General features: G+C 50.0%; 1 protein-coding gene across 6 annotated transcripts in view; it reads left to right on the top strand.

Moving 5' to 3' along the window:
* The window catches only part of RPS6KA2 (ribosomal protein S6 kinase A2), a 455,964-nt gene extending 440,952 nt beyond the window's left edge, over window positions 1-15,012 (top strand). For all 6 annotated transcript variants that reach the window (XM_063813668.1, XM_016956614.4, XM_054686484.2 and 3 more), the window contains 5 exons: window positions 650-811; window positions 4,108-4,184; window positions 5,722-5,839; window positions 10,469-10,606; window positions 11,512-15,012. In XM_063813668.1, coding sequence (XP_063669738.1) covers window positions 650-811; window positions 4,108-4,184; window positions 5,722-5,839; window positions 10,469-10,606; window positions 11,512-11,637 — 621 coding nt within the window. In that variant the 3' untranslated portion in view covers window positions 11,638-15,012. The remainder of the gene's footprint in view (window positions 1-649; window positions 812-4,107; window positions 4,185-5,721; window positions 5,840-10,468; window positions 10,607-11,511) is intronic.
* Window positions 15,013-15,445: the final 433 nt, after the last annotated feature.

Here is a 15,445-nt window from a genome sequence, read left to right as displayed (position 1 = left end):
TCACAATGGCCCTCTGTCCCCTCAGAACACATCGCTTTGTGCCCTAAATAGCTGCTTTGCTTTGAGGTGTGCTGGCCCCACCATCACTGCAGCCAGCGCAGTCCTCCATGGGAGGCCTCAGAGCATGATTGCAGAGTGACTGCATGATCGCGTGGCCCCGGTCCGTCTCCCCAACGAGTTGGTGCACCCGGGACAGCAGGTGCCTGATCTGTGCCGCTCACTGGTGCTGCTCCAACACCTCACAGTGCATGGGGGTGGGCACACGGGGAGTAGTTATTGAATGAATATCATCTTTAGAATGCTTTTCATTCCTATCTCCAGAGCTCACCACATTTCCTTTTATGTGACAGCTCCAGTAAGCTGCGGCCTCAACTTGGAGAGGTGCTCACTTATTTACTCAAATACTCATTCACTGTAAAAGCAGGTGACACCAGGAGCTCAGATGTGAGTGACCACCACAGGAGAACGGGAGAAGGTGGGGGGCCCTCTGGAGAAGACAGCAGCTGTTGACACTGTTGGCCTGTTGCCTGCTTGCAGGACCTGCTAGGAAGACAGTTCCCAAATGCACCCTCCCCTCCAAATGCACCTGCCCTCCCTCTCCTGCTCAGTCCTCAGCCCCCAAGTAGGCACCGTGCCTTCTGTCTTGCAGGTTGTTCATCGAGACCTGAAGCCGAGTAACATCCTATACAGGGATGAGTCGGGGAGCCCAGAATCCATCCGAGTCTGCGACTTCGGCTTTGCCAAGCAGCTGCGCGCGGGGAACGGGCTGCTCATGACACCCTGCTACACGGCCAATTTCGTGGCCCCGGAGGTGAGCATTCCCCGACTGCAGACCCAGGCCTCTCTATCCGCAAAGACAGGCTCTGCCCCCTCCCACTGCAGAGCCACCGGACAGCGGGGATGTCAGAGGCAGCTTGAGCCGCGTCAGCAGTGGTGTTGGGAAACAGAAATGAGAACCTTCAGTCTCTTGAGCCAGGGGCCAATCTTGCTTAAACGTAGTTGTTCTTATCATTCTCATTTTCCGATTTGAAAAAACTTTTCAACAGTAACATTTTTATGTAAAATTGTCTTCTGTAGACAATTTGGATGAAATCTGCATATTTATTCCAAGTTAGAGAGATGATGCAGTAGTCTCCTTATACAACCAGGACGCAGAGCTGCGGTTCACGTGGGATGGGAAATGGATCCATCATAGCGCAGGGAGCAACTAAGTTTACGGATTTCCTCTGCACCCCAATTCTCACTCCAGATTGGTTCCCTGACAGCAGCAAGTCAGCAGCTGTCAGATTGAGAACCGCAGGGCTCCGGGGTGATTTGCCACTGAAAGCTCACGTTGTTCAGTGTCTGTGTCTGCTCCCAGCCCCGCTCAGAGCAGCTAGCAGGCACCTGGTGAACTTCTCTCTTTTCACATTTCCCGGGAACAAGTTCCATTAGGTTCTGAATTCAAGGATGTGTTTATAAATCTAAGCCCAATTTCTTGCCTTTGAGAAAAGCCAGTGGTAAAGAGAGGAAGGGAAGGGCTGTGGCTGATGCTGCCAATGGGACAGGGGAGGAGGGAACTGGGAAGGAAGGCAGACTTCAGAGTCTGTGTGGATCCCGTGGGTTCTTGATGGAACTGGACCAGAGCTGCTCCGATGGGAGGGGAGTCAAGCGAGCAGCCGGGTCTGAGGCGCCTGGCATCTCATTGTGGGTCTTGGAGTTGTTTAAGAGGTCACCCAGGGCCACTGGTCCATGGCAAAGATGCTTCTGCGTGCTGAGACATGAACGGATGTGCAGCCAGGGGCTGGACTGAGAGGCTGTTTTAGGTTATGCAGGGGTCATCCAGACACTTGAGCAACCTGTGGCCCCTTTAAAAATAACCAAGTTTGGCTGGGTGCGGTGGCTCACGCCTGTAATCCCAGCACTTTGGGAGGCCGAGGCAGGTGGATCACCTGAGGTCAGGAGTTGGAGACCAGCCTGGCCAACATGGTGAAACCCCGTCTCTACTAAAAATACAAAAATTAGCCAGGTGTGGTGGTGTGTGCCCATAGTCCCAGCTACTCGGGAGGCTGAGGCAGGAGAATCGCTTGAACCCGGGAAGTGGAGGTTGCAGTGAGCCGAGATCACGCCACTGCACTCCAGCCTGGTTGAAAGAGCAGGACTCCGCCTCAAAAAATAAAAACTAAAAAAAATGAAAGTAACCAGGTTATAAGCCTCTGTTCATGCCTTACTTAATCAATATTAATATTGATAATATTATGGGGGAGGAAAATCACGTTTTCCTCATCCCTCATAAGTTCTTAGCTGGACCAGACCCCTGTAACAAAAGACAGATTAACAAGAGAAAAAGAAGTTTATTAACACACATCTTATTTATGCATGTGAGATGCCCAGAGAAGGAGTCATCCTCACAGAGGTGGCTTTGAATCCAGCCTACATGGCATCTTCAACAAAGAACAGAGAATTTTTAGAGACCTGGCAAGACAAAGGAAGAGGGTTAGGGTCTCCAGGGGCTGCAGCTTGGGGAGGTGCAGGGCTGGCCTATGGAGGCTGGTCCCAGGTGGGACCACATGCATCCAAAGCTGTCCCTAGGGGAAGCCTTTGTCCTCTCTGGTGGGGGGTAGGTACCTTTTGTCTTAATCCATGTCCTGATTTTAGACAAATGGAGGACACAGAGCTCTCCTGCATCTGCTTCTTCTTATGTATCTTCAGCTCAGCGCCCCTCACGCCTATGCAGCATATTTTGGGGTGGCATATTCTGGTCTCCCACAATATTGATTTTATTGATTGTAGAATGCCCTAGGTTGTGATATTCCTTTGCCATTTACAAAGCACTTTTACCAACTTTTTTTACTTTCACTCTCATCCACCATACAAAGTAGGCAGGGTATAATCTATTAACCATGTTTCACAGAGTCAGAAAGAACAAGCTCCATGTGTGTAAGTGACTTCTGAAGGTCACCCCGCTGATGGATTAGGAAGTGAGGCTTGCACCATGAGCAGCACATTCATTCAGCATGCGCTGGCTGGTCCCCTCCATGGTGCAGGCTCACATATGGTAGCAGCGATACAGAGAGGAAAGGACAGGCTCCTTGCTCTCATCTCTAAGGAAATTGAGCCGAGCTCTCCCGACTCGATACTTAATGCTAAATCCAATCATCTGCAGTAATCCATGAGCACCATTGTGGCTTCCTTTGTTGTTATTCAACTGTAACTATATCAGAGGATTGCCCTCTACTGAAGTATGTAATCCTAGGATGCATACAAGTTTTGCTGCTTTAACAGATCTTCAAAAAAATTAAATGTTATCACGTAGCCCAGAATGGAACTTCTGGGTATATACCCAAAAGAATTGAAGGCAGGGACGCAAAGAGACATGTGTCCACCCATGTTCATAGCAGCACTATTCACAACAGCCAAAAGGTGGAAGCCACGAGAGTGTCCCTCGGTGGATGAATGGGTAAGCAAAACGTGGCATGCACACACAGCGGAACATTGTCCAGCCTGCAGAAGGAAGGAACTTCTGACCCCTGGAGGAAGCTTAGGGTGTTATACTAAGTGAAATGGGCCAGTCACAGAAAGACAAACATTGCATAATTCCACTCCTATGAGGTCCCTGGAGGAGTCAGATTCATACAGACGGACAGTAGAAGGGTAGGTGTTGGGGGCTGGGGGACAGGGAGTTGTTGTTTAATGGGGACAGAGTTTCAGTTTGGGAAGGTGAAATGCTCTGTGGATGGATGGTGGTGATGTTGGCACCACAATGTAAATGGGCTTAATGCTGCTAAACTGTGCACTTAAAAAGGGCTTTGATGGTCAATTTTATGTCATACATATTTTACCGTAACAGAAAAATCCTTCTGCCTTAAAAATTAAGGCCCTCCTTTTCAGCCTGTCTGTCATGTGTCTGGCAAGAGTACTAGTTTACCATGTGGCTGGCCTGGGAGGAGTCCCACTGCAGTACCTTAGGGTTGGCTTTGCCTTAAGAAACAGTGGTCACACCGAAGACATGGCACCGCCCTCCTCCTGGTCCCCAGCTTGCCGGCATAGGATGCCGCTGGAGAAACGTGCTGTCAATCTGAATGTCCTTAGTGAAGGGCGTGCTGGTGTCCTGTCATTCCCTCCTAGGTCCTGAAGCGTCAAGGCTATGATGCGGCGTGTGACATCTGGAGTTTGGGGATCCTGTTGTACACCATGCTGGCAGGGTAAGCAGTCACCTCAAACAGGTGTCAGGAGGAGACACAGGGCAGCAGCCTCAGTGGCTGATCTGTCAGGGGACCAGGGCCAGCCCTGTCCTAGTGTGCGCATGTGGGCAAACCCAACGTGTATGCAAACACTCCCAGGCCTTGAGTGAACACTCGCAGACTTTCTTAGCCCCTCAGGACAACTGAACAACAAGGACAAGAAATGTAGCCACCCATTTTCTTTAAACTCAGCTCATGAACAAAACATCAAGTCTTTTGCCGGCATAGCCCCCATTCTCTCTGCTGCACCTGCCACTGTCTTAAAAGGTAGCAACAGATGTGCCTTCCAGACATCCTCTTAAACCGAAAGCCCCATAGCAGCTTCAGGATCAAACAGCATCTGTACCTGGGTTTCGTGGTCATGAGTCATGCACGGGCTGGTTCATTGTGGTAAGACACGTGGTGTTACAGAAAGTGGCCTGGGCCTGCCATCCAGACAGCTGACTTCCATCTGAGCCCCACTCGCCACTAGCCGTGACTCTGGGCTAAACACTTTAACCTGTACCCGCCTCCCTTCCCTCTCCCCTGAGTGAGAAGAGGACACATCGCAGTTGCTTCTAGGCAGGAAGGTCTAGGATCTTACAAGATCCGCTGGTTCCTATTACGTTTATTAAATATTTGAATGGAGGCAAAAAGAAAAGAACCCTAGACCATCGAATCCTGTTTGCTGTAGCAAAATGGCTTGAATGCCCTCATGAGAATGAATGAGCTTGGCCTGCTTTTCACTTATTTCATCATAAGTCAACAGGTAGTGTCCACAGCAGAAGGAGAGTAAATCAGGCCCTGAAGCCGCACCCTGAGGACTGCAGTAGCAAAGGAAGGAACCTCAGTTTCTTACCAATACCACAGTCAGGTTATTTTGTGACGCTTCTAATACTCACTTTGCCTATATGGAAAACTAGATCACACACTTTCCCACTAGAGGAAGCGCTGGCAGCACACGTGTCCTTCCTTTCCTAGGAGTGTGTGGGTGTGTTTTAAGGTGGGACACCATGAACACCTCCCACGCGCTTGGAATATGGCCAGGGCTGCACCAAGCATGTATGTGTATTCGTGCATACACTCTGCATTTGCAGTGGAGGCTCAAAAAGTTAACTTGTCAAAGAACACAGAGTTGGTAATACATCCACCGTGGGTCTCAGACGCCACGTCTCAGGCTCTCTTGCATGATGCCACACCGTCACCGTGGAAACCACGGCACCAGGCAACTCACTAGGCCACCCCATCCCAGTTTACCTGGGTCCAGAGAGGATACAGCACAGGTCTCACAGGGCTCTCCCACTTGCCCATCAACCTCTAGCCACCCAATTGCTAAGGAAGGAAAACGGGCATAGTGTTAGAGGTAAGTTCTGCTTTCCCATGAATCCTGGCTTCAGAGCAGAGGAGGGAGAAGCAAAGTGCTATTCCTTTGAACAGCCAAGGGGTGACATCAACTTGCAAACTTTATTTTAGGTTGCAAAATACAAGCTCATTACCACAAATTTGTCTAATTATACAGATTTACCCCTTTTGCAAATGGGCCAGACGATACCCCTGAGGAGATTCTGGCACGGATCGGCAGTGGGAAGTATGCCCTTTCTGGGGGAAACTGGGACTCGATATCTGACGCAGCTAAAGTGAGTACATGTCCCAGCGTTGCTTTTAAATATTCAGATTCTGAAATAGCCATATTATTTCTGAGGAAACCAGGGGATAGGTTTTATGTAAGTAGTATAGGTATTTTATCCTCAGCATTTTTTTTTTTTTTCTTGAAATGGAGTCTCGCTCTGTCTCACTCAGGCTGGAGTGCAGTGGCACAATCTCGGCTCACTGCAGCCTCTGCCTCCTGGGTTCAAGTAATTCTCCTGTCTCAGCCTCCCAAGTAGCTGGGACTACAGGCGTGTGCGACCACACCCGGCTAACTCTTTTGTATTTTTAGTACAAAAAAGTTTTGTACTAAAACTTTTTTGTTTCACCACGTTGGCCAGGCTGGTCTTGAACTCCTGACCTCAAGTGATCCACCCACCTCAGCCTCCCAAATTGCTGGGATTACAGGTATGAGCCACCACACCTCGCCTTATCCTCGGCATCTTTTAAGCCTTTCATCTAAAAACATTATTTTCAAAAACATTTTTAGCATTTTCACATTTTCCACTGTCTTGGTATCTTATGCAGGGTTCTCCAAAGAAACAAACAGAACATGCGTGCGTGCGTGTGTGTGTGTGTGTGTGTGTGTGTCTGTAGAGAGAGAGAGATTTATTTGTAAGAAATTGGCTCATGTGATTGTGGGGACGGGGAAGTCTGTGACTGCAGGGCAGCCGGCAGGCTGGAGCCCCAAGGAGAAATGGATGGGGCAGTTGCCCACCACAGGCCATCTGCCACAGAATTCCCTCTTCCTCAGGGGAGCAGTCTTTTTCCTAAGGTGGCCTTCCACTGATGGGATGAGGCTGACCCCCATTGTGCAGGGTAACTGCTTTACTCAAAGTCGACTGACTTAAGTGTTAACCACATCCTGAAAAACACCTTCGCAGCAACCTCTAGACTGGGTAACATAACCCAGCCATGATGACATATAAAATTAACCACCATGCTTTTAGTGATATTGCAGAATGATTGCCCTGCATGTTCATAAACCAAACAAACAAGTAGAGCTCTGGTCCAGAGGTATACTTCTGTTCTTGTAAAATACTTTGAATTTGGCCTTGTCTGCAGTCCACACAGTTTATGACCGGCCTTATTTCGTTTGCCCATCAGACGCTTTTTTACTTGGCATCATCAAATTCCTCTCTAATCCAATAGTAAATCATAATCCAGCCACTGGTAAGCAGCACCAACAGCTGTTCCCGTGTTCATGTAAAAGGGCTGAAAGAGAAGGAGTCAGGGGCTCTGATTCCAATTCTGCCGTTGACATCTCAGTGCAACTTCATGCAGTGAGCGTGGAGGTGATGACTGTAGAGATGATGGTGGAGGTAATGGCGGGAATGATGATGGAGGTGATGGTGTAGGGATGGCAGAAGTGGTGGCAGAGGTGGCGACAGCGATGATGGAGGTGATGGTGAAGGCATGGTGGAGGGAATGATTGTGGAAATGATGGTGGAGATAATGGCAGGAGTGATGATGGAGGTGATTGTGGAGGGATGGTGGAGGTGACGATTGTGGAGATGATGGTGGAGGTAATGGTGGGAGCAGGGATGGAGCTGATGGTGGAGGTAATGGTGGGAGCAGGGATGGAGCTGATGGTGGAGGGATGACAGAAGTGGTGGCAGAGGTGGCGGGAGTGATTGTGGAGGTGATCATTTTGGAGGTGATGGTAGGAAATGATGGAGGTGATGAAGGGATGGCAAAAGTGGTGGCAGAGGTGGTGGCAGTGATCATGGAGGTGACGGTGGGAGTGGTGGGAGATGATAGAGTTGATGGTAGTGATTGTGGAGGTAATGGTGGAGGTGATGGGGATGATGGTGAGGCTAATGAGGGTAATGGCAGAGATGATAGTGGAGGTGATGGTGAAGATAATGGAAGGTAATGGCAGAGATGATGGCGAGGGTGATGGTAGAGGTGGTGGTGAAGATGATGGTGAGGGTGATGGTGGAGGTGGTGGTGAAGATGATGGTGAGGGTGATGGTGGAGGTGGTAGTGAAGATGATGGCAAGGGTGATGGTGGAGATGATGGAGGAAGGATGGCTAGGGTGATGGAAGTGGTGGTGAAGATGATGGGGACAGTGATGGTGAAGATGATGGTGAGGGTGATGGTGAGGGTAATGGTGGGGGTGATAGAGGAAGGATGGTGAGGGTGGATGGTGGAGGTGATGGAGGAAGGATGGTGAGGGTGATGGAGGAAGGATGGTGAGGGTGATGGTGGAGGTGGTGAAGATGATGATGAGGGTGACTGTGCAGATGATGGTGAGGGTAATGGTGGGAGTGATGGAGGAAGGATGGTGAGGATGATGGTGGAGGTGGTGGTGAAGATGATGGTGAGCATAATGGTGGGGGTGATGGAGGAGGATGGTGAGGATGGTGAGGATGATGGTGAAGGTGATTGTGGTGAGGGTAATAGTGGGGGTGATGGAGGAAGGATGGTGAGGATCATGGTAGAGGTGATGGTGATGATGATGGTGAGGGTCGTGGTGGGGGTGATGGAGGAAGGATGGTGAGGGTGATTGAGGAGGTGATGGTGAAGATTATGGTGAGGGTGGTGGTGGGGGTGATGGAGGAATGATGGTAAGGGTGATGGTAGAGGTGATGGTGAAGATGATGGTGAGGGTGGTGGTGGGGGTGATGGAGGAAGGATGGTAAGGATCATGGTAGAGGTGATGGTGAAGATGATGGTGGGGGTGATGGAGGAAGGATGGTGAGGGTGATTGTGGAAATGGTGGCAGAGGTGATGGCAGCTGGCATTTAGTGAGCATATCCCAGATGTCAGACCCTGACAGTCCAAGTGCTCCTGTCCACACCCTCACTTTGTCTTAAATGAGTGTAGATGTCTTAGTTCTGGTTCCCAAAATAGAGCCTCAGACTAGGACGTGGGTGCTGGTGGTTTGTCTGGAAGGCCATCTTGGAAGCTGGCATGGGAGCAGGGAGAAGGTGTTGGAAAAGGAGCAAAGTCAAGGACAAGGGCACATTGTCAAGATCGCTGCTGCAGGCAGAGGTCTCTGCCGCCTCACAGGGCCTCACCAACCCTTCCTGCCCTTCACACCAGTCCCTACCACCACCACATCCCCCGTCTTTCCCCTGTGCTTCTTCCTTTCTCTTACGTAGCACACAACAGAACCTCCAGTCCTCCAAACACCAGCAAAGCTACAAATTAGTATGTCTTTCTCCACATCCTACAGGTATGAAGTAAAAATACTGCTTCTCTCAGTGTCATGACTATAAGATCGTGAAAAGAGTTATTAAAGCCCTAAAGGCTTTTGTTTTTACACCTGAAAATGACAACACTCATTTTTCTAGGAGATACTTGTTTCAAGAAATTACCAAGGTCAATGTTATCAAATATCAAAAGGCATTAGATTTTTCTGTATAAAAAAGATATTGTTATTGTGCATAGTATTTCTTAGTTGTTTCATGACCCAAAATTCTAATGAGTAATTCAACTTCACATTCTATGTGCATTCTTTTTTGTTTGTTTGTTTGTTTGAGATGGACTCTTGCCGTGTAGCCCATTCTGGAGTGCAATGGTGCAATCTCAGCTCACTCCAACCTCTGCCTCCTGGGCTCAAGTGATTCTCCTGCCTCAGCCCCCCAGGTAGCTGGGATTATAGGCGCATGCCACCACACCCAGCTCATTTTTGTATTTTTAGAAGAGACGGGGTTTCACCATGTTGGCCAGGCTGGTCTCAAACTCCTAACCTCAAGTGATCCACCTGCCTCAGCCTCCCAGAGTGCTAGGATTACAGGCATGAGCCAATGTGCCCAACCGCATTCTAATTCATTTTATTACCTCTTCAAATGTGGTGGGAACACTAAGGAAGGAGGGTAGGCTAGTGGAGAGAATATGGATTCTCATCTTGGATCTTCCTCAGGCAGTAATGTCTTCATCTGCAAATTAGGAAAAGTAATATTTGCCCCATTTACCTCAAGGATGATTATGGTGATTAGAGCAGAAGCATCAGGTTTGTCTGCAAATGTAATTCACACTGTAACCAAGTACTCTGCAAATGTAATTCACTGTAATAGAATGTGCACTGTATTGTATGTGCATGTGTACACACATGTAGAATCTTGTTTTAGAGGTTTTTACTGCTACGACTTTACAATGAAATGGAAAAATACCATTATTGCACATGAACCCACTGGACATATCTGATGGCTCCAGATTGTAGATTTTGCGGTTTCTGATTATTTGTAGTAAATATTTATGGGTAGTCCTGATAAAAAATGTAAGTATGTGCATCATTATGAATTGATTTCTACCTGTGGAATATTAATTATTTCAGCTTTTCCCTTTGGAAAGATATAATTGTTACAAGAAACAGTGTTTCATCGATTTACATGCATCATCTAATATTTCCACATTTAACTTTTTAGACATGAAATATTTAATAAAAGATAAACCTTCAGTGAACTTCCAAGTTTGGTAATATTTAAAGCTAAAAACCATTGACATACTTCTAAACCTGAAAGTGAACATGACCCCAAAATGCAAAGACCCACACTCAGCATAGTGGTCGGGTGTTGCCATAGAGGGAGAGGAGTTCTGCTGGGGAGGCTCTCTGACCCAGCACAAATGATCCAACCATCCCCCCGACTCTCATGACCTTCCCTGGCAGGACGTCGTGTCCAAGATGCTCCACGTGGACCCTCATCAGCGCCTGACGGCGATGCAAGTGCTCAAACACCCGTGGGTGGTCAACAGAGAGTACCTGTCCCCAAACCAGCTCAGCCGACAGGACGTGCACCTGGTGAAGGTACCAGCAGGCGACAGTGAGGACAGAGTGGTGGGAATGGGAAACCCAGAAAAGAGCCTGATACCTTGCAGTCACTCCGAAGAAACCACAGAGTGCAGAGAAAGAGCCCATAGCAGCCCCAAACTGCACCGCCGGCCCACCTACCTTCGTGCACTTCACCAGACACGTGCAGTATTGCACAGGGCTCCTACCTGAGTAGGTGGCAGCCTCTGCTGATGTGGTGGCAGCTGGCGTGGCTGTTCCACTCAAGTTCAAAGCCTCCATTCTAGGCCACACATGCAAAAAAAGTCCCCTTCATAAGTGACTTACATTCAGGCAGCAGTTGCCTCTCAGGCACCCCATCCTCTGGGTGGGACTCGTCTTCTGAAAAGTGTAGACTGTCCCACCCCAGCAGGACTAGGCATGATCCAGTTAGGAGCCGCCCCCTCCAGATCCATTCTGAGAATTTGGATTCACTCCAGGATATGCCTGTTCCTCCAAATGAGTCCAGACTCCTCAACAGTGGCCAAAGTCCAGGGTGACAGGCCCTGGCATTCGCTGTGTGTCCTAGGACACAGCAAGCCCCAAAACAGACCTGGCCTCACTGTCAGAATGCAGGGGATCACGTGACCTCAGCCTGGGGGCTCCACAAGCGTCCAAAACATTTTCCCCCAAGGCACAAGCACAGTGCCAGGGTGGCATGGGGTGGGGGGGCAGGTGCAGGAGACAGGGCCCCTGTCTCCTGGGGCCCACGTGTGCTGGACCCTGGCGGCAGGCTAACAGCACTCCATGCTCCAGGGACCCTGGGGAAGCTCTGGTTTCTCCCACGTTGCCTGGGGGCAGCTGAGGCCCATGGAGGCCCCGGGCTCCGGCTCAACCCCTGGAGTGAGGCACCGCGGCTCTCACCCTTGTCCTCTGTTTTGCAGGGCGCGATGGCCGCCACCTACTTTGCTCTAAACAGAACACCTCAGGCCCCGCGGCTGGAGCCCGTGCTGTCGTCCAACCTGGCTCAGCGCAGAGGCATGAAGAGACTCACGTCCACGCGGTTGTAGCGGGTGGGACCCTGGCCCCAGCGTCCCCTGCCAGCATCCTCGTGGGCTCACAGACCCCGGCCTCGGAGCCCGTCTGGCACCCAGAGTGACCACAAGTCCAGCAGGGAGGCGGCGCCCGCCCTCGCCGTGTCCGTGTTTTCTTTTTCAGCCCCGGAGAGGGTCCTGACCTGGGGGCTTCTCCAAGCCTCACTGCGCCAGCCTCCCCGCCCGCTCTCTTTTCTCCCAAGCAAAACCAAATGCGCCCCTTCACCTCGCGTGCCCGTGCGAGGCCGGGGGCTTCTTTCAGAGCCCGCGGGTCTTCTCACACATGGCTTCTGTTTCTGCCGAGAGATCTGTTTTCCAATTATGAAGCCGGTCGGTTTGGTCAGACTCCCGACACCCACGTCCCAGGTACCCGGTGGGAAAGTGGCAGTGCGAGGGCACAGCCATTGGTGGTTGCAGGGCCCCAGAGGGCTGGGGTGACCTGGCATCCCGGGGCTCCCCACGGGCTGGATGACGGGGTTGGCACTGTGGCGTCCAGGAGGAGATGCCTGGTTCTGCCCAAAATAATCCAAAGAGCCGTTTCCTCCTCGCCCTTCAGTTTTTGCCTGAGGTGCTGGGTAGCCCATCCTTTCCTCTGTCCCAGATTCAAATGAGGAGTAAGAGCCCAGACGAGAGGAAGGCAGGCTGGATCTTTGCCTTGAGAGCTCCGTGTCACCAGGATGGAAGGGGGTGCCTCTCGGAGGAGCCTGTGTCCACCTCCAGTCTCGGCTTTCCCCGGGGGGCCAAGCGCACTGGGCTGCCGTCTGTCCCCAGCTCCCGTGGCCACACAGCTACCTGGAGGCTTTGCAGGGAGTCGTGGGTTCTCGCACCTGCTCAGCCCTGTGTCGGCTTCCTATGTGCTCACCTAAAGCTGTGGTTTTGCTGTATTCACTTCGATTTTTCTGGTCTGTGGAGAAACTGTGAATTGGAGAAATGGAGCTCTGTGGCTTCCCACCCAAACCTTCTCAGTCCAGCTGGAGGCTGGAGGGAGACACAGGCCCCACCCAGCAGACTGAGGGGCAGAGGCACAGGTGGGAGGGCAGCGGAGATCAGCGTGGACAGGAGCGATGCACTTTGTAGATGCTGTGGCTTTGTGTTGCGTTTTGTGTCTCTGTTGCACAGATCTGTTTTTTCACACTGATCCGTATTCCCCTGGGTGTGCACACAGGGCGGGTGTGGGGCATTAGGCCATGCTGTGCTCTCCTTCATTGAGTAAAATCGAGTGAGAGGTTCCGGGCAGCAGGATCGACGCCCAGTCCAGCCGGCAGAGGGAACACACGGGTCCTTCATTGTCCTGTAAGGGTGTTGAAGATGCTCCCTGGCGGCCCCCAAGCGGACTAGATGGGAGGAGGCGCCGCTCAGCCCCTCACCCTGCATCACTGAAGAGCGGCACCTCTGCAGCAAGCAGGGCTTCAGGAGGTGCCCGCTGGCCACAGCCAGGTTTTCCCTAAGAAGATGTTATTTTGTTGGGTTTTGTTCCCCCTCCATCTCGATTCTCGTACCCAACTAAAAAAAAAAAAATAAAGAAAAAATGTGCTGCGTTCTGAAAAATAACTCCTTAGCTTGGTCTGATTGTTTTCAGACCTTAAAATATAAACTTGTTTCAGAAGCTTTAATCCATGTGGATTTTTTTTTCTTAGAGAACCACAAAACATAAAAGGAGCAAGCTGGACTGAATACCTGTTTCCATAGTGCCCACAGGGTATTCCTCACATTTTCTCCATAGAAGATGCTTTTTCCCAAGGCTAGAACGACTTCCACCATGATGAATTTGCTTTTTAGGTCTTAATTATTTCACTTCTTTTTAGAAACTTAGGAAAAAGTGGATAATCCTGAGGTCACACAATCTGTCCTCCCAGAAATGAACAAAAGTCATCACCTCTTCTGCTTGCTACACAGGCAACGATTCCCCCATCAGATGCCCGGACCCTTTGGCCTGGCTTGGTGTGCAGGCCTGTCTGTTTGCTTAAAGTCCGTGGGTTCTGGTGCAGGGAGTGAGAAGTTGGGGAAGTGAAAGGGAAAGCATCCGTGAGAAAGCGGCCATGGTTTTCCCTCCTTGTGTGCCCATGGGGCACCAGCTCATGGTCTTTTTCAGTCATCCCAGTTTGTACAGACTTAGCTTCTGAACTCTAAGAATGCCAAAGGGACCGACGAGACTCCCCATCACAGCGAGCTCTGTCCTTACATGTATTTGATGTGCATCAGCGGAGGAGAACACTGGCTTGGCCCTGCTCCACTGAGTGTCTGTGAAATACCTCTACTTTCCCTCCCATATCCAGAACAAAATGATACTTGACATCCTTCCACAAAAGTCAGCCTAAAGAAGTTATGGTATCATATGTTAAACTAAGCTTTCAAAAACCTTAGTGAAATAGCAAGTGACTGCTTTCAAGCAGCAGTCGACATGAAAATGAAGGTGTTCTTAGAATTCGCATTTTGCCAGCTCAGCGCACCTCCACGCCGAATGAAATGCTCCGTATGATTTGCACAAATGACATAGACCTCCCCAAAAGTTAATTGGCTCTCCTTCCTCACACAGTTCATCATAACCCACCCCCCCGACCCCCGGGTCATGAAAATCACAGAACTTATAAACACATTGAACCCTAGATCTCAGGCTTCCTGACCTACCGCCAGTGGCCCCTTGCTGGCCACCCTATAGGGTCCTCCTTCCCTGGCAGCCCCCCATGTGGGAGAAATACCTGATTCTCCCAATCTGCAGTGGGAGAGCTTTGCTGAATTCCATCCCAAAGTCAAACATGGGCAAGAGGTGAGGATTTCACTTTTACCCTCAAGTCCGATTTGTCTGTGATTTTAAACTAACTGTGTATGTATTGATGTTTGGAAGATTGTTTGAATTTTAAAGTGATAATAGTACTTAATGTTATCCAGTATTGTTCATTAAATGGTGTTATCCTAAAGCTGCACTTGGGATTTTTACCTAACGCTTTACTGATTCTCTCAAGCACATGGCAAAGTTTGATTTGCACTCCGTTCATTTCTGACACGTTTTGCTGCCTCCTACCTTTCTAAGCGTCATGCAAATTCGAGAATGGAGAAGGACGCTGCCGGTCCCTGAGCGGTGTGGAGAGGGCAGAAGGTGGACTCCAGCGCAGCTTGAGGGGCTGAGGACGGAGGCTGCAGCGTCTGTGTCATTCTACTGAGCACGCTTCTCTGCCTCGCTCCTGACTCAGCACTTTGTTCACTGGCTCAGCAGTTATGTTTACACATCATTTTTATGTTCCTGCTTTGTAATTCATGTTTGAGATGGGTGGCCACTGTACAGATATTTATTACGCTTTCCAGACTTTCTGAATAGATTTTTTTGAATAAACATGGTTTTATGAAGTGTAATCTTTTTCTAGCCTAACAATAACCTTTGGACTTTCTGTGTTGTTACCAATAACAGTCTGGATAGCTCCCCACTCCTCTGGCCCCTCCCGCTGGCTTCAGGTCATGACCACCTCTGCTGCTACCATATGACTCCTCATGGGGAGGTGAAGCAGCATCACGACCACTCCAACTCAGAGCCCTGTGCGTGGGTGTGTGCAGGTGGGTGAGCTCATGCATATGTGTGTATGTACATATGTGTAGGTGCACATGTGTGCGTGTGTCAGTGGGTGAGTTCATGCATGTGTATGCACGTGTGTGTGTGTGTGCACATGTGTGCATGTGTAGGCGGGTGAGTTCATGAGTGTGTGTACACATGTATGCTTATGTGTGTGTGCACAGGTGTGTGGGTGGGTGAGTTCATGCATATGCATGTGTGTACGTGTGTCCTTATGTG

This window comes from Pan troglodytes, chromosome 5 (assembly GCF_028858775.2).
Source record: "Pan troglodytes isolate AG18354 chromosome 5, NHGRI_mPanTro3-v2.0_pri, whole genome shotgun sequence".
NCBI lineage: Eukaryota > Metazoa > Chordata > Mammalia > Primates > Hominidae > Pan > Pan troglodytes.
Note: the sequence above shows the minus strand (reverse complement) of the source record. Positions and strands in the feature narration are given on the sequence as shown.